Source organism: Phyllostomus discolor, chromosome 9, assembly GCF_004126475.2.
Source record: "Phyllostomus discolor isolate MPI-MPIP mPhyDis1 chromosome 9, mPhyDis1.pri.v3, whole genome shotgun sequence".
Lineage (NCBI taxonomy): Eukaryota > Metazoa > Chordata > Mammalia > Chiroptera > Phyllostomidae > Phyllostomus > Phyllostomus discolor.
Genome location: NC_040911.2, coordinates 52,999,763 through 53,019,280, shown reverse-complemented (window position 1 = coordinate 53,019,280; position 19,518 = coordinate 52,999,763). Strand labels below are relative to the sequence as shown.

General features: G+C 36.3%; 2 protein-coding genes across 8 annotated transcripts in view; both read right to left on the bottom strand.

Annotated features, from left to right (window-relative positions):
• Nucleotides 1–19,518, bottom strand: part of LDLRAD4 (low density lipoprotein receptor class A domain containing 4) — a 621,642-nt gene that overhangs the window by 336,464 nt on the left and 265,660 nt on the right. For all 7 annotated transcript variants that reach the window (XM_036009354.1, XM_036009359.1, XM_036009355.1 and 4 more), the window contains one exon: nt 5,153–5,293. The gene's annotated coding sequence lies outside the window, so the exon portion shown is untranslated. The remainder of the gene's footprint in view (nt 1–5,152; nt 5,294–19,518) is intronic.
• LOC114506815 (ATP synthase-coupling factor 6, mitochondrial-like) lies at nt 13,670–14,136 on the bottom strand. Its single transcript, XM_028524708.2, has one exon. The coding sequence runs from the start codon at nt 14,078–14,080 to the stop codon at nt 13,757–13,759; it is 324 nt and encodes a 107-aa protein (XP_028380509.1). The 5' UTR covers nt 14,081–14,136; the 3' UTR covers nt 13,670–13,756.

Below are 19,518 nucleotides of genomic sequence, written 5' to 3'. Positions count from 1 at the left end.
ACTAGGGTAACAGTTTGAAAGGCACCAGTGGCATAGAGGGAGGAACTGAAGTGTCGGGCATCAGGGTAAGTACTGGGGGACAGCTTTCTCTTAGAAGGAAAGGTGGACAGAGGCTGTTGTCCTTTTTCTGTGCCCTCCCCTGACAGAGTCACAGACCCGGCAGGTGGGTGCCACATTTGAGACTCCATCAACCTGGCTAACGCCATTATCACCACCCTGGAGATCCTCTGATATTCCATCCAACCCAAATTACAGTCACACCCAACCTGTTAACAGTGACTTTTCCATATGAATGGCTGGTCTTGGTTCATGCTTAATAACTTCCTATATCTTTTTAAATAAGCAACAGCTGGCCTCAGGAGTCCCCAGCCCCCATACCTCTTGCTAAGTAGCCCCAGGCCCAGTGCTAGCAGCAGCCAGCCTAGATTCACAGCTTGGCTTCCCCTGGAAATCTCCAAGCCCAGCACAAGTAGCAGCCATCTCAGATTGCTTTATAACTCATGCAGAGTGGCCCCGGGGAAAACACAGGTTGGGGTTGACCTTGGGGTACATTACTCAGGAAACCCCAGAGCCTGTGCACCTAGTAGACAGCTACAGACCACAAGAGAGCACCGTCACTCTGCCCCTGCACAGCTGATCCTCCATGGAGGGTGGAGGGTGGTTGTGAGTGGTCATAGCAAATCCTTGCAGCTGATTGGCCTGGGTAAATCCCTCCCATTAACTTGCCAACAGCAATCAAGTCTCTACTACAAGAGGAGGGTGTACTGAGCCCACACAAAGGGCGAAACTCAAGTACCCAGCTTGGGTCATAGAGCAGACTGTGACACTGGACTTTACAGGACACTTACTACATTAGGCCATGTTACCACAACAAGGAGTCATAGCAGCTCTACCTAATACATAGAAACAAACACAGGGAGACTGGCAAAATGAGGAGACAAACAAACATGGCCCAAATGAAAGAATAGATCAAAACTCCTGAAAAAGAGCTAAACAAAATGGAGATAAGCAATCTATTAGATGTAGAGTTCAAAACAGTGGCTATAAGGATGCTCAAGGAACTTAGTGAGGACCTCAGCATCATAAAAAAGATCCAATCAGAAACAAAAGATTCAGTAATTGAAATAAAGAAAAATTTACAGGAAAACAACAGTAGAGTGGATGAAGCAGAGAATTAAATCAATGATTTGAAACATAAAGAAGCAAAAACCAACCAATCAGAACAAGAAGAAGAAAAAAGAATAAAAAAAACATGGATAACATAAGCAGCCTCTGAACAACTTCAAGCATTCCAAAATTCACATCATAGGGGTGCCAGAAAGAAAAGACAAAGAGCAAGAAATTGGAAGTCTATTTGAAAAAATAATGAAGGAACATTTTCCTAATATGGTAAAGGAAATAGACATTCAAGTCTCAGAAGCACAGGGAATATCAACACCTTGATAGGAGGATCTATGTTTTCTTTCATCCCCACAATGCCTGGCACAATAACCAAAGAAGACATTTAATTTTATTTTTATAAATATAATTTATATTTATATATTTATTATAAAATATAAAATAATTATTTGTATGGTTTGTTATTTTAGTGTTTAGGAGTACAATATTTTGATGCAGCAACCAAAAGGAAAAACATGAGGAAACCTGGCAACTTAGGCTGATAGCATTTTCCTCTTCTGTAAAAATGTGAATACAGCAAATCTCTTTCATCATGAGACAACACCAGCTCAGTCTACAATGTCTCTGCAGAACCCTTGGGGCTCACAAAAAAGAAACTAGCCTCAGACAATGGGCATCTTGACCATAGTTAAGTAGATAAGCAGGTGGTGCCACTCAGTCTAGGTTCCAAAATCTTTTTCAAGGGAAAAGCTAGTTACGGTTATTGGAAGGTCTTCCATTATCATTAGCATTGCTGACTTCACAAATGACAGTAACATTTGCTTTCTAATCTTAATTCATGCCAACTTTTAGCAAATATCACATGAAAGACAGAGAAGACCAACACATCTGAGCCATGGTGCATGCCCACAGCCAACAACAAAGGCAGCAAACTGATTCAAACTCATCTGGAAATCTAGAAGAGTCCATCTTGCTATATCCTAGGTGCAATCAAATAGCAGAACACTGAATACTTCCTCCAGGTGAGGACAAACCAGATCAAGTAAATGTATCTTGCTCTTATATAAGAACAAGGGAAAACACTATTTGTTTTTCTGGAGTACACCATTTTTATAAACAAGAATTCCTCTAATACTTCAAGTTCTCAAGGTGGAGTATAAGGTGAGCTTTATCATCAGAGTTAGCATTCCATGAAGGGCATATTGTCCATCTGTTGTAGGAAACACGTTGGTAGATACATTAAAACCCACGTACAAATGGAAAGCTTGAAAGCATCATTACACAGCTATTAATAGGAAGAAAAATATCCTTTGTTTACTCTGTACTCTTGCAAAATAGTATATGGAAGCGAATATATTCATTAAATATTAGATCACCCTCTATCATCATCAAAGAGCAGAGAAGCTACACCCTTTCCCAAAGGCATCTGACATTAAACAACAGACCAGCTACAACAAACTCTGAATGTCTCGATAACAAGTGGGCCTGGCTTTTTCTAGTACTTGCAGAGAACCAGAGGAAAGCAGTGTAGAGGGGGCTGCTGACTAGATCAGAGCAAGCCACCTTCACCTTGGAAGCCTTCTCTAGAAGGCAGAATAAGTGGGAAACACCCAGACTCTCTGAGGATGAACTCACCTTTGGACACATGGTAACTCCTGTTATATAAGTGTTTTTGGCATTATGATGGATGCTACAGTCATGATGGCCCACCTCCCCCCAAAATGGCTACACAATGAGTGGGGATGATGTGGTTATATGGACTATTCTTTTCATATTTATTATCTTATTTAAATACTCAGAGGAACCTTATATGGCAGAAATTATTCCCATTTTACAGATAGAGAAACTAAGCCTTAATGGGGTTTAATCACTTCCTTAAACTGAAACTCAAACTGAAGCCTTCCCCCATGGTCTTGCCCTTTGTCATTCTGTCTCCTAGCTTTCTAGTCTTCTGAAAAGACAGCACATTGTAAATATCCTTCCATTTCAGCTATAAGGACACAACAAGCTTTAAAAGGGACCAAGAGTTTGTCAATAGGATCTTCAGATTCCTCTGTTAAGCCAAATTCTTATAGCTGCCTGGGCAATGCTGAACCATTTATAGATGTAACTACTTCACTGGCTCCTAATCAAAATTAAATATTTACATATATAAAAATAGATAGAAAACATATCTGGAAATAGGTTTTCAAAAACATGGAATAATAGTGATAAGAAAGAAGGGCAGGGTAGGGCAGGGCAGGGCAGGCAGGGAAGGGGTCTGGTACAATAGGAGAACTGCAGTGGAAAGATCCTGAAATAAAGGAGAAGCACCTTCAAGATTCAGAGAAATGGTCCATGAAGTGCCCTAGGCACTGTCTGCTTTTTACACAGAACTCTCAAATCCAGTCAAGGTACCACACACAGTCCTGTCTCTCCATGGCTTATCATGTATGTGTTTGCTGTTACTCAAGTCTAGAGAAAATAAAGCAAGAAAATGCCTTTACATTGCTCTTCTCCTACTAACATACCTGGCTTGAGTCTAGCTGACCTATGTCAAGAGCTTAGTACTAGCAAGGTTCTGTTGTAATTGCTTTATGTGGACCATCCCACCTAATCCTCACAATACCCACTGTCATGACACATTGTGCATATAAAGCCACAGAGCTGCCTGACTATTAGGTAAGTGCCAGGGCCAAGATCCCAGCAGTCTGGTTTGAAGCAGGCAGGACAATCAATCACTTTGGGAACCCATTCTCTGCATCCAGGTATGATGCATTACTCAAATTACAGCACTGAGGACTGCAAAGGCTATTGCACAAAACACCACCAGAAGAAACACACAGACCAAATACCAAGAAAGCGCACACCTAACTTTAAATTATCTTCTGAAAGCATAGAGATAGGCCTCTAAGAACGTGCTTAAAAAAATCAGAAAAACTTCAACAGAACTGTTGAACTATTAAACTCTTGAATTTAGCAAGCATAAATAGCAGGCTTAAAATTTACTAGGCACAGTCATTTTCTAAGCTTTCCCCCAATATAAAAATATAGTAGGAATAGAGAAAATTACTTCTTTTTAAAAATCTCTTCCCATTTCACATTATAGTATCAATATTTATATAGTGTACTTTTCATAACAAAAATTTAAAAGCTATGAATAAAAACAAACATAACTCCTCAAAATAATGTCAGTAAAACTGAAGAGATAGCTAAATGTTTCATGAAATGATCTCAGTAAGAAGACCTCAGGCCCCAGGGAGAATGTGCTATAAACATACCACCAGGGCAAACTACTGCAAAAACATTCTCTCATTCTCAACACACTTCACTTAGCCCAAGGAAACAATAAACCATTTCTCCTAAGAAAAGTTCAGCAGTGTTTCAAAAATACCTTTCCTTTTCTTCCTCTTCATAAAAATCATGAGATCAAAAATCAATGAACTTCAAGCTCTAATTTCACCTTTTTACATGCAAGAAATGCTCAAAGCCGCAACCTTGGGATTCACATATGTAAACACCTACCTCACTTAAGCTGTTTTCCATCTGGTATTGAATAGAAAAAAACATGATCAGAACATTTTTTAAAGGTTCAATGCAAATTTTTCTATTTTATTATTTTAATTACATGATTGATTATGGACTCTCCACACACCTTTCTTTGCTTATTTAAAATTATTTATTTGAAATTATTTTAAAATTGTTTAAAATTACTCTTAAAAATTCTACAGAACTGAGAGGAAGGATACTAAATTGACATATTATTTCTTGGAACCCTGTCAGTGCTTTTAAGATAAGTAGCAAAAGCCTGTTTATTCTAAAACAGAGTGAGTGCCACTGGCCATCTCTGTAACTAGAATACATTTCTCACTTTTAGAGACACCATCTTTCTATATTAAATGAAGAAAAAATTCCCTTTTATGAAAATGAAAATGTGTTTTCTTCTCAAAAAAATAAAATAAGAACATCTTTCCCATTTCCACATGACCCTACATCCTAACCATTTCAAAAACAACCAAACTTAGTGATACGAAGGTGAGTAGAAGGGACTTACAGTTGAAGATGCCTGGAGGTGGATGTTCAGTCACCAGGAGACAATTTTCTTCATCACTGTTGTCCCCACAGTCGTTCTGTTGGTTACAGACCAGTGAACCAAGATACAAGCATTTACCACTGGTGCAGGTGAATTTGCACTCTGAAAAAGTACAGTGAAAAGTATGAAGTAGTCAATGTAAATTTGATACTCGATTTACTTTTTTCTTCCCCATTTGTGTTCCATAACAGTTTGGGAATTCAGTCTATCTGGAGATCCTGGAAACCGAACTCAGAAAAGGGTTATCTTGGTAAGAAACTTCTTTCTACAAAATGCATAAGACAGTGCCCCTGGAGCACTCTAGGGCTTGCCATACATTACTCACTCCACATCTCTAACCCACAAAATGAGTAACACCAGTGCTTTCTTTCCATGACCTGCTAGCAAAAGTCATAGCTATGAGGCTCTTACTTTCCATGAAAAAAAAATCCATGATGTTTTCCCATGCCTCCAAGGATGAAGAGCCTGTGCAGCAGCAGCTGGGGCTACAGCAGAACTTGGGAGCTGAGGTTTTACAAAAGGAGGTACATACATTTTATTGCTAACTTGTCACTATATGTTGTGAACCTCTGAGCAAAAAATGTAACCTCTCTGGCGTTCATTCATCTCTTGCCTAAGAAAACCAGATTTAATACCAGGCAGAGGTAGCACTAACTTTATAACCTCAGATGCAGGAAAATAGTGTGTGCTCTTGGCTACCTAAGAAGCATCTATGCCCAGGGCCATGTGAGTGACTTTTAAAGAGTAGGATGGAGCCCAACCCAAATCCTTGTAGGCCACATTGAACATGGGCTCCCTGAATTGTGTACAAATAAATATTTGAAAATGGAATTTATGCCCTGGCTGGCATAGCTCAGTGGATTGAGTGCAGGCTGTGAACCAAAGTGTCGCAGGTTCGATTCCCAGTCAGGGTACATGCCTGGGTTGCAGGCCATGACCCCCAGCAACCACACATTGATGTTTTTCTCTCTCTCTCTCTCTTTCTCCCTCCCTTCCCTCTCTAAAAATAAATAAATAAAATATTTTTTTAAAAAGAAAGAAAATGGAATTTACTTTTTAAGACTTTAAAATAAATCTGTAAACTTACACATCACCATCAATTTACACAATTACATACACACAGGCACATAAACATTATGCATATCTTACATTGACTATCTGTGAATTTTTTCCTAGCAGTATCCACAGAAGCTGGCAGGATTCACATAGTTCTAACCCAGTGGACAACCAGTAGAACCAAAACACAGGAAAAGCATCCCAGGACCCCTGACTTCCAACACACACACTGATGCTAACTATCACAGCCTCTTCATTCCTCCTCAATTTTATCTGTGTAGAATATGGATGGCAGGCCTGGATCAAATTCAAGGTTCTTTTGACTTTAAAATTCTGTTATTCAAATAAAGACTGGCATTCAGCACACAAAGTCCTCCTTCAGCTATACTAAATATACATGGGGCTGCAGAGAGAATTACCTGTTATAAAGAGACAAAACTTAAATCCTCAAAAGTATTTACTTCTGTGACCCAGTATGAAAGAAGATTGCAATTCTCCATTTGTTGACATTCTCTAAAAGACTATAGAAAAAGACACCAACCACAGTCCCTGACCTACTTTAGAATAACCTGTGAACACAGACCAAATGCACAAGCAACACATTTGTTGCTAGCTGTACTGTTCAGGTTTAAAAAATCTCTGCATTGAGTGTTATCCAGGCCATGTGGTAGGAGCACTGCTGAAACCAAACTCTTTATTCCCATAAAGTAAAAAGATTACAACCAAGCTGTTTGAAATCACATTTATAAAGTGCCTTTTTAAAAAAGAAAAAATCATTAATTGATTTTAAAGAGAAAGGAAATGAGAGGGAGAGTTGGGGGCAGGGTGGGGGAGAGAGACTGGGAGAGAGAGAGACACATCAATTTATTGTTCCACTTTTTAAAAATATTTTATTTCTTTATTTTTAGAGAGAAGGGAAGGGAGAGAGAGGAACATCAGTGTGTGGTTGCCTCTTACACACCCTGTACCAGGGTCCTGGCCTGCAACCCAGGCATGTGTCATGACCAGGAATCGAACTGGTGACCCTTTGGTTTGCAGGCTGGCACTCAATCCACTGAGCCACACCAGTCAGGGCTGTTGTTCCACCTTTTAATGCATTTATTGGTCAAATCTTGTATGTGCCCTGACCGGGGACTGAACATGCAATCTTGGCATATCAGGATGATATTCTAACCAACTGAGCTCTTCAGCTAAAGCCTGAAGTGACTTTTTTAGAAACTTAATGGAAAAAAAATAATGTTAAGTAAAGGATTTCTCTTCTTTTCAAGCAGAAATACTAGAGTTCAAATATACCAAATATAAAAAGGACATTAAGTCAAAAACAGGTACTCCTGAAGTTGAATGCTGATTAGAAAAAAGGGAATACTAACTTATATTGAATCAAACTCCAACTAAAAAGATTACCCATTGCTGTGGTTTGAAAGGACCTCATATTAGACTACCATGTTCAAGTTCATGTGGTAGTTTAAACCAGCGGGGAAATTAAACCACATCCACATTTACTCATTTCAACTTGTTCAAGAGAGAACCAGTCTAGAGTAACAAACTATTTTCAAGGAAATAAATTGTGAGATTCATTCATTCTTATAACCAGTATTTTAGATCTTTCTATATGTATGTGCCAGGTAGTGAGAAATAGAAACATGAAGATGAAAGAGCAAGCCCTCTTCAAAGGGCTTACAATATGATTTTTTTTAAATGTGAGTAGTGACTAATATATTTGCTAACTCCTCCCAAGGACTAATTTTCCTTCTTTACATCCTTCACATCTAGACTGCTGCCTCGCAGGTAACAGGCACTTTGTGAATCACATATTTGTTGAATAAATGAATGAAAATGAATGATCTAATCTGAGCCTCATAAGAACTCTGTAGATATTCTTATTTCCATTTTATAGATGAGGATATTAAGATGCAAAGATTAAGTAATTACTCATAACTAAACTGATAATAAATGGCAAAATCCAGATAAGAGTCCAAATTCTCTGCCTCTCATCTCAGGCTCTCCCCATTGTTACCTCTCAGTTTCCAAGCCTGCTTTAAAAAATGTATAAGAATCAGTTGTAATGAGGATGAACATTGACTTAACAAAGTTCTCAAAATAGCTTGCATTTTGTACATAGGCTTACTGCATTCAGGACTCATTAACAAGGCTTATGTTACTGATTTGCTCAGAAGTCTCTTACTCCTTAGATAATGGAAATATCAACATCAATCCATTGAATTTCAAATTCCTAAAATCTAAGTCTTCTTAACCACAAGTCATTAGCTGAATATCAAACTAAAGGTCTCTTCAACACATGGCCCTTTGAACCAAAGCTACTGGATTGAAATTTTGAATCTATCAGCTTCTTGATGTGATATAGAAAATTGCTATAAATTAAGTTTTGAAGATTAATGCTAAAGCTGGAATAAAATTTCAGACCACAGTAAAATATGTTTCCAAGTTAACATAACTGGTATTGATAGAGGCAGGCTTCCAACTCAATCCTGACTCACCCTACAAGGCAATCTCTACCATATTTCACTATCCAAAAACCCAGTACATTAGGTGATAGTCCTTTAATATCTAGGTTATTGTGATATTTCAAACAAAGAACCCTAATGAGAGGTCTAATTGTGTCTTCATACTGGAATCACCTAGGCATCTTTCAACACTATTGATATCTGAGCTCCAGCCCAGACCACTGCTCTCAGTAGACTGAGGTGAGGACTGGGCAGTGGGGATTTGTAGAGATGCTTATAATGACTCTGATGGGGAGCCAACATGGAGAACCACTGCCTAGTGAGAACTATGTAACTCACTTGTATTAAGCCCTGTCTTTAGCTGATAGTATTTTATTGGAACATTTAGAAAGTATTTGCTAGTTTATTAAAAAACAAAATAGAAACTAAAAAATAATCTCTTAAAATAGGCTAGGATTTTGATGATTACTGGATACAGGACCTGGTTGCTACGGGTCTGTACTGTCTTCAAGATATTTCAAAAACTTTGGGACCCCAAAACAATATTTTGACACACCAAAGCTAGGAAACATCCTCAATGAAGTAAAGCACAAGTCAGAGAAAGAAGATAGACGAATAAAAAATGCTTTCTTATTTTATTTTATCCATTATTTGCTGAGTATTTCTGCCAAGTCAGAGGTTGATGGACATTATGGCTATAAATTCATAGTGATTTCAGATGTATAATATTGGAATAAAATATAGAATGAAATCAGGAACCAGTTTTTCTTTCAAGAGGAATAGATTTAATTTTTAAAATTATAATATTTAAATAACTCCTCTTCTGTAAAGTTGAGACTTTTTAAATGAAGAAGGTGGCATTCCTTTCTACCATAATTCTCTATGTAATATTTTATGAAAAAATATCTAGAATCAACAATAGAATATAGAATCACTTTATATACTCTTAGTAATAAAGATTTTTCTCCAAATTTGAGGTCTTCTTCAAATCAGTGATGAATTTCAGTGACTTTGAATTGATATAGATTCATAAAATTCTAATGCTTAGAGGGCTCTAGAGAAAAAGCAGTCCAACCTATCATATCACAGACGAGGGAATAGTCCAGAGGGAATACCTAAGTTACCCAAAGTCAAAAAACAAATTCCCTGCAATGGATCATAAAACCCAATATATCTACCAAATTGGGAGAAAAAAAGGCTTTTTGTCCTAAACGTCATTCTATTTATGTACAAACTGAGATTAACCAATTGGAGTAAACTATGTTTGAGAGGGAAAAGGGAAAGGAGGATTAAGAGTAAGGAACTGTCCTAATATTTTGTTACTTTTTAAAGCAATATTAACAGTTCTGAAACCAAGAAAAATATAATATTGTAGGGTATTCCATGAGTTCAAAACTTTTATACAAAAAAACTGCATAAAAATTTTAAGGACTAGTAGCTTAACAATTTGAATATTCTAAACCTAAATTTGGACAGGCTATCAAAAGATTAATGCTCAGCCCTGGCTGGCGTAGCTCAGTGGATTGAGCTCGGGCTGCGAACCAAAGTGTCACAGGTTCGATTCCCAGTCAGGACACATACCTGGGTTGCAGGCCATGACCCCCAGCAACCGCATATTGATGTTTCTCTCTCTCTCTCTATCTCCCTCCCTTTCCTCTCTAAAATAAATAAATAAATAAATAAATAAATAAATAAATAAATAAATAAAATCTTAAAAAAAAGATTAATGCTCAATCTTGACTTCCAGGAGAACAAATCTGTATCTCAGAGACCAAAGTGAATCCACTTGGTAGGACCAGCATTTTATTAGTTAGAAGGCAATAAAAACTACTTGAAAGTTGTTAAAAGAGTAGATATTAAACATTCTCACAATAAAAAAATAGTAATTAGGTGCCATGAGGCAGGTTTTGGCTAATGTTATGGTGGATATCATTTTGCAATGTGTCACTGTACCAAATCAACACATATACCTTAAACTTACACAATGCTATATACCAATTATATTGAAATAAATCTGGGAAGGGGGAGCCAACAAACAGTTGTTCTCAATTTTTCCTACACTCTTTTGAAAGCCTAGTTTTCACAGATATGATCTCAGTCACAAAATAAAGACATATATGGAGTATTATATCACAACTGTAAAAGCTGTCTTGTGTGTGTGTGTGTGTGTGTGCATGTGTATGTGTGAGAACTGGCAAAGTAGTCTACCATAGCTATTTTTGTTAAAATTCATTTAGCAACACTGACTCATTCAGTTCACACTTCTATCATTCACAAACTTGAAAAGTGAAATTCTCTCTTCAACATTTCTTACTTGAAATCTGGAACCTGCTCTCAGTAATCTTAAATTGTAAATAACAAAGAAATTAAACTTAGCCTTTAACAACCTGTAAGTAAACAATTAATAGATTTATAAAATTAAGATAAATAATTTTACTATAATCAATGTAAGCTTACATTTCCTAGTGTAGAGATGATAGCAATGGTTTCATTGATACATATGTATTGCCTACTTGCCTGTAAGGTACAAGATTATCTATTATAAAAGTAAAGTTCAATAAAAATGGAGAACTGATTAAAACACCAATACCATGAATCTAGAAATGCAGGGGAAATAAGAAAAACTTTGTGGCTGAAAAGAGTTCTAATAATTGGTCACTAAACTAAACTCCAAGCATACGAGCTGCCACAGAGACAAGGAGACCTGAAGCTTGGTGGTGAGGCCTCACTGGTCCAAGGTAGCAGGCATTTCAATTAATCAGATACAGACTTTCTCTTGATCCTCAGAATTGAGATAATCTGTCTCTCCTTTTATTAAAGGGTGTAGTACAATATGGAAGTTATATTAGATACACATTTTTTAAAAAGGAAAAGGGCTCCCCATATTATTTTCTTTATCAGCCTGCAGTGATGTTGGAATACTAGAGTAGTTTCTACAAAGGGAGCCAAAATTACAGCATCCAGAAAGAAGTGATTCAGCAAATTATGAAGATAAAATTTTGAGGATCTTCAGAAATTAAAAATTAATCCTTAAAGTTATTCTCACATGCCAGCTTTTGACAACATGTGAACAGCATAAGGATGATATATGTACATTCCCTTACAAATTTTTTCAATGTAAAAAATACATTTTGGGTCACCTGTAAAGGACTTAATATCTTACATTTTATCAACATTGGTCTCCTGAGAAACTTGAGGAGTGATCTGCAGAAGCTGTGTGTGCTCCACTTAACATCACAGAGTGATCTGCATTACATGCTGAAAGTCACATTTAAAGACACTGCATTACTAATGATGCTCTTCCTTCACTCGAACAGGAGGCTAATTTTCCTGGTCATAAATTTGAAACAAAGGAGAATTTAATTTGAAGGCTTATATTGTGTGTAATGAATTAAGTTCACCCATAATCAAGGTCATATCTGAAGTGGTGCTATGAAAGAATACTTGTCCTTCAGAAAGATAAGTATGATATGATAAAAGAATATTTTCCCATAAGATTAACATAGAAGAGCCTTTCACTGAAGACAGTAACAAATTTTTTTAACTCAATCCATTTTGTGATATGGCTTATTGATCCCACTGTGGTGTTGATTTGGATTCTGAAAAGATTTTAATGTGTCTGAAATTCTCTGTAAGTGAAAAACATGTTCTTCAAAATTCAAGTTGCTTTCAGATTTTATTTACTTATTGTTTTAACTCTTATTTTATTGTTGTTTAAGGAACATGCTTTCAGATTTTAGACTTCTAATGTTAAAATTACCCTTTACAGGAGGTTAAGAAACTACTCAACTTTAATCAAAATACCATCAGGCATTTTAAAAGTCAGTCAAAGAGAGCAAAATAGAACCAGGGACACGGAAATAAAGAACAGACAGTGACCAGAGGGGAGGGGGGAAGCAGGGTAATGGGGGAAAGAAGGGGAAGGGTCAAGTCAGGAAACATGTATAGAGGGCTCATGGGCAGGGACAATGGGAGGGGGGATTGAATGTAGGAGGTGAGGGTGGGTAGGGCAGGGGAGAGTAATGGGAGAAAATAGGGACAACTGCAATTGAATAACAATAAAATAAAATTTTTAAAAAGTCAAGTCCTTTTGGACTTGAGTTAGACAACAGCATTGTTTCTTTACTATGTTTAAAAGCAATGAATGAATAAATTTAAAAATGTTTTTACTGTATTTTCCCATTACCATGTATCCCCCTTATACCCTTTCTACCTCCACCCACCACTCTTTCCCCTGCAATCAACACACTTTTGTCCATGCCCATGAGTCCTTTTTCTTTTTTGCTTGATCTCTCTACCCCCTGACTATGCCTCCACCCCCAGAGCTGTCAGCCTGCTCTGTATCGATGAATATCTCTATTTTGCTTATTAGTTCAGTTTGTTCATTAGATTCCACATATGAGTAAAATCATGTGGTATTTATCTTTCTCTACTTGCTTATTTCACTTAGTATAACATTCTCCAGGTCTATCCATGTCTCAAGTAAAATCTTCCTTTTCATGGCCAAGTAGTATTTCATAGTATACGAGTATATCAAGATAGGTTTGCCCTGGCCAGGTTGCTCAGTTGGTTGGAGCATCAGTCCCATGTACCAGAAGGTTGTGGGTTCGATTACTTGTCAGGACATGTACAGGAGGCAAGCAATCTATGTTTCTCTCTCAAATCAATATTTCTTTCTCTCTCTCTCCCCCCTCCCCACTTCTTCTCTCTAAGCATATCCTTGAGAGGATTAAAAAAAAGGTGTATAGGGGTGTGTGTGTGTGTGTATGTGTGTACAGAAAGATAGATAGATCCTACTGGTTTTATTCTCCAGGGAACCCTAATTGATACAGCTATCAAATGCCTGGACATTTCTATGGCCTCTTATTAATAACTTTTTTCCTTTATTAACTTTTTTCTTTTTCTTTTTTTTTTCATCATCAAATAATTTATTTGGAATCAGAATTAAACATCCGACAGCTGTTGAAATGTATGTTTATTCTGGTACTTCTGATCACTTGCACAACTTATTGAGTGAAAATTACCAGATAAATTTTACATTTCTTCAGGACTGGGGTTTATCGATGACTTCGAATTTGGGATCTTCAAATTTGAAGTCAGGGAATGCATTCATGTCTGCTTTACCAAACATCTGCTTAAGCTTAAACAGCTCCCGCTCCAAGTCCTGCTGGTACTCTGGGCCAGTGTCAACGGGTCCTCCAGACAACTGTCGCTTAGTTTTGTATTCTCTAATCTTGTCCACAAAGAGTTTCTGTACAGGATCAAGCTCCTTAAATGTCACTGCTGTCACGCCAATATTCCTCCTCAGATAGACTGAGACCACAGACTGAATGGCCGAGGAGAACCTGAAGAGCCTCTGAAGAATCATGGTGATTCTGTGACTTGCACTCAGTCCAGAGCTACCAGAGTCACCACCGCCACCCACTTTTTTTTATTTTTCAGTTACAGTTGACATACAATATTATATCATCAGTTTTAGGTGTACAAAATACTAATTAGACATTTATGAGGGGGACCCCCCCCCAAAAAAGGGAATTATCTTCTGGAGGGCAGGCCCCTTGTAATACAGGCTTCCTCCACTAGGAGAGTGTTCTAGAAACTCATCTATATCAATGTATCAGCTGGCATTGTTGTAAGAAGCTGCATTTGGATTCGGTGAATTTTTTTTAAGACTCTCTCAACCAGTTTGCCCATTTCACGATGGGTGGTTTATGAGTGCACCTGCCAACACTGCATTAAGCGTTCATCAGTTTTTGACCAAAAACAGCATGACCCCTGAGCCCCACCCTCCTTGTTCACTCAAACTCACCTCGAGTGACACTTCTGTTTCCCCAGATGAAAAATGTCCTCAAAGGGAAATGTTATGCCAATGTGGAAGAGGTGAAACAAAACACGGTAGAAGCACTAAAATGCATCAAAACTGATGAGTTCAAAATCGGTTTTGAGCAGTGGAAAAATATCTCCATAGGTGTATTGCATCAAATGGGGAGTATTCTGAAGGTGACTGAAGTTTAAATATGTAAGAATAAATACACAATTTTTGTAAATAAATTCCGTTTTTGGTATGACCCTCATATATATCTTCCAAAATGAACACCTCAATAAGTCTAGTACTTATATGAAACCATACAAAGATATTCCAATATTATAGACTATATTCCCTAGGCTGTAATTTACATCCATGTAACTGTTTTTGTATCTTGCAATTTGTACATCTTAATCACTTCCCTTTTTTCAGCCATCTTCACGATTCTCCCACCCACCTGACAACCATCAATTTGTTTTCTGTATCTATGTGATTGTTTCTTTTGTTCATTTATTTTTTTAGATTCCACATATAAGTAAAAAATATATAGTATTTTTCTTTCTATGTTTGGCTTTTTCACTTAACATAATACCCTCTAGGTCCATTCATGTTGGCAGATAGCAAGATTTCATTCTTTTTTATGGCTGAGTCATATTCATATTCCACTGTATATATGTATGACATCTTTTTATCCATTTGTCAATTGTGGACACTTAGGTTGTTTCCACATCTTGGTTATGTAAGTAAATAATGTTACAAGGAAAATAAGGTGTGTATATCTATTTGAACTGGTGTTTGGGATTTCTTCGGATAAATACTCAGAAGTAGAATTGCCGGGTCACATGGTAGCCCCTTCTTAATTTTTTGTTGTTGTTGTTGAGGAACCTCCATTCTGTTTTCCATATTGGCTTTACCAACATACAGTCCCACCAACAGTACATGAGGTTCCCTTTTTTCCATGTTCTTGACAACAATTGTTTTTCATTGATTTATTGATGATAGCCATTCTGACAGGTGTGAGCTGATATCTCTTCGTGGTTTAAATTTGCATTTTCCTGATGATTAGTGATGTTTAACAAGTTATCATACATGTATTGGCCATATGTATGTCTTCTTTGGAGATATGTCTATTCAGGCCCTCTGCCCATTTTTTGATATTAAGATATATGAGTTTGCTATATATTTTGAATATTAAACCCTTATCTGGTGTATAATTAGCAAATATATTCTCCCACTCAATAGACTGTCTTTTTGTTTTTTCTTGATGGTTATCTTTGCTATGCAAAAACTTTTTAGTATAGTCCCATTTATTTATTTTTTCTTTTGTTTCCCTTGACTAAGGATGTCAGAAAAAAGTATTACTAAGAGCAATGTTAGAAAGATCACTGTCTATGTTTTCTTCTAGGAGTTTTATGGTTTTGGGTCTTCAATTTATGCCTTCAATCCATTTTTTAATTTATTCTTGTATATAGTATAAGAAAGTGATCCAGTTTTACACTTTTGCATGTGTCTGTCCAATTTTACCAACATTTATTGCAGAGACTGTTTTAACCCCATTGAATATTCTTACCTCTAAGTCACAGATTAATACCATGTAGGCATGGAATTATTTCTGGGCTTTCTATTCTGTTCCATTGACCAATGTGTCTCTTTTTATGGCAATACAATGCTGTTTTGATTACTCTAGGTTTGTATAATTTAATATCAGGTTGTATGATACCTCCAATGTTGCCCTTTCTCAAGATTGCTGTGGCTATTCAGGGTCTTTTGTGGTTCCATATAAATTTTTGTATTAATTGTTCTAACTCTGGGAAAAATGTCATTGGTATTTTGATAAAAAGTGCATTGAACCTATAGATTGCTTTGGGTAATATGGAAATTTTAACTATATTTATTATGCTTATCCTTGAGCATGGTATATCCTTCCATTTATTTGTGTGTCTTCAATTTTTTCTTCAATGTATCATAGTGCATAGTGTATAGTGTATTTTCTGAGTATAGGTCTTTAACCTCCTTGGTTACATTTATTCCTACATATCTTCTTGTTTTACATGAAAATACAATGTTTTTACATTTCTCTTTCTGATAGTTCATTACTATTGTATAAAAGTCCAACTGAATTTTGAATGTTTACTTTGTATCCTGCTACTTTACTAAATTAATTTATCAATTCTAGTAGTTTTTTGGTAGAATCTTTTGGGTTCTCAATATATAGTCCCATGTCAGTTTTACTTCTTCCTTTCCATTTTATCAATAGATGCCTTTTATTTCTTCTTCTTGTTGATTATTGTGGCTAGGACTTCCAATACTATGTTTTTTATTGAGTTTATTGGGGTGACATTGGTTTGCAAAACCATACATGCTTCAAGGGTACAGCTAAATAAATAACCTGCACACTGCATTGTGCATCCATCACTTAAAGCCTGTTTCCCCCACATTTGCCCATCTCCACCTATCCCCATCCCCTTTCCCTCTAGCTACCACCAGACTGCTGTCTGTGTGTGTATATTAATATCTATTAGATACATATATTTGCTTACATATTAGATATATAAGCAATATATATCAATATATATTAGATATATATATTTGCTTAATCTCCTCACTTTTCATCCAGCCCCCAAACTCCCTCAATCTGACAGCTGTCAGTCTTCCATGTATCCATGCCTCTGCTTCTACTTTGTTCATTGGTTCATTTTGTTCATTTTATTCCACATATATGTGAGATTTTATGATATTTGACTTTCTCTGACTGGCTTATTTCACTTAGCATAATAATCTCTTGGGCATCCCCTGCTGTCCAAAAGGTAAGATATCCATTTTTATGACCAAGTAGTATTTCATTGTGTAAATGTAACACAGCTTTTTAATCCACTCATCTACTGATGGGCACTTGGGTTGTTTCCAGATATTGGCTATTATAAGTTATGCTGCAATGAACATAAAGGTGCACATATTTTTTCAAATTAGTGTTTCAGGTTTCTTAGGATATATTCCCAGAACTGGGATCACTGAGTCATAAAGCAGTTCCATTTTTAGTTTTTTGAGAAAATGCTATACTGTTTTCCACAATCTGCATTACCACCAATAGTGCACAAGGATTCCCTTTTCTCTACACTGCCAACAAGTTGTTGGCGAGGATATAGAGACAGGTATGAGGTAATATCTCATTGTGATTTTAATTTGCATCTCTCTGATAATTAGTGACAACGAGCATTTGTCATATGTCTGTTGACTATCTGTATGTCCTCTTTAAAGAAGTGTCTATTTTGATCCTTTGCCCATTTTATAATTGGATCATGTCTTTCTGGTATTGGGTTGTGTAAGTTCTTTTAATATTTTGGAAATTAACCCCTTGTTAGATGTATTGTTGGCACTTATGTTCTCCCACTCGGTGGGTTCCCTTTTCATTTTGTTGATGGATTATTTTGCTGTGCAAAAGCTCAATACTATGTTGAACAGGAATGGTGAAACTATCCCATTCCTGAGCTTTCAAAAAAAACACTATTAGATTTTCCCCATTTACTATGATGCCAGCTGTGAGTTTGTCATATATGGCCATTATTATGTTGACATACATTCTTATCCCTACTTTGTTGACAGTTTTTATCATAAATGGATAATGGGTTTTGTCAAATGTTTTTCCTATATCTATTGATATGATCACATGATTTTTATCCTTCCTTTTATTTATGTGGTACATTATGTTAATTGATATGCAGATAATGAATCAGCTTTGCAATAATAAATGAATTGTTGTATATTATCTTTTCATGTCTTGTTGAATTTTCATGTATTTCATGTATTGATCAATTTGGTATACCAAGATTTTTTTTTAGAATTTTTGCATCTACATTCATCAAGGAAACACACACACACACACACACACACACACACACATCTTTTTGTAGCGTCGCTGTCTGGTTTTGGTATCAGAGTAATGCTTCTACTGTCCTCATAAAATGAGTTTGGGAGCCTTTCCCCCTCTTCAGTTTTTGGAGCTTGTTTGAGAAGTATAGGTATTAATTTCTTTGAGTATTTGGTAAAATTCACCTATGTAGCCATACAATCTAATGCATTAACTTGTTGGGAATTTTTTGAAAACTGATTTGATTTTCTTAGCACTTAACACTCTGTTCATATTTTCCATTTCTTCCTGACTCTGCCTCTGAGGATTGTATGATTCTAGGAATTTATTCATTTCTTTCACATTGTCCAATTTTTGGCATAGAGTTGTTCATAGCATTTCCTTATATTTCTTTGTATTTCTGTGTTGTCAGTTCTGTGTTCCATTTTTGGTTTAATGTATTTGGGTGCTCTCTTTTATTTTGATTAGCCTAACTAAAGGTTTATCAATTTTGTGTTATCTTTTCAAAGAACCAACTCTTGGTTACACTGATCATTTCTATTGGTTTTTCAGGCTCTATTATGTTTATTTCCATTCTGATCGTTATTATTTCTGTCCTTCTACTCACTTTGGGATTGCTATTTTTCTAGTTCTTTTAGGTATAAGATTAAATTGTTTGTTTGAGGTAGGCCTGTATTGCTATCAATTCCTTAATAGGACTACTGTGGCTCTGTCCATTAAATTTTGGGGTCATTGTATTTTCATTTTCATTTGTCCCAGATAACTTGATTCCTTCCTTGATCTCATTGTTAACCCATGCCTTATTTAGTAGCCTTGTTATTTGGCCCCAATATGTTTATTTGCTTTTCAATTTTTTTTTGTATTTGACTATTTCATACCATTGTGAGTAAAGAAGATGCATAATATGGTTTCAATATTGTTGAATTTACTAGCACTTGTTTTGTGGCCAAGCATGGGCCTATCCTGGAAAATATTCCTTGTGTACTTGAGAAAATGTATAATCTGTTGCTTTGGGGTGAGAGGTACTAAAAATGTCACTCAAGTATATATGCTCTAATGTGTCATGTAAAGCCACTGTTTTCCTAGTTGATTTTATGTCTTGGTGATACATTAATTGCTGGAGTATTAAAAT

Excerpts from the sequence above, each read along its gene's own strand:
- LOC114506815 (XM_028524708.2), bottom strand. The coding sequence starts at position 14,080 with ATGATTCTTCAGAGGCTCTTCAGGTTCTCCTCGGCCATTCAGTCTGTG.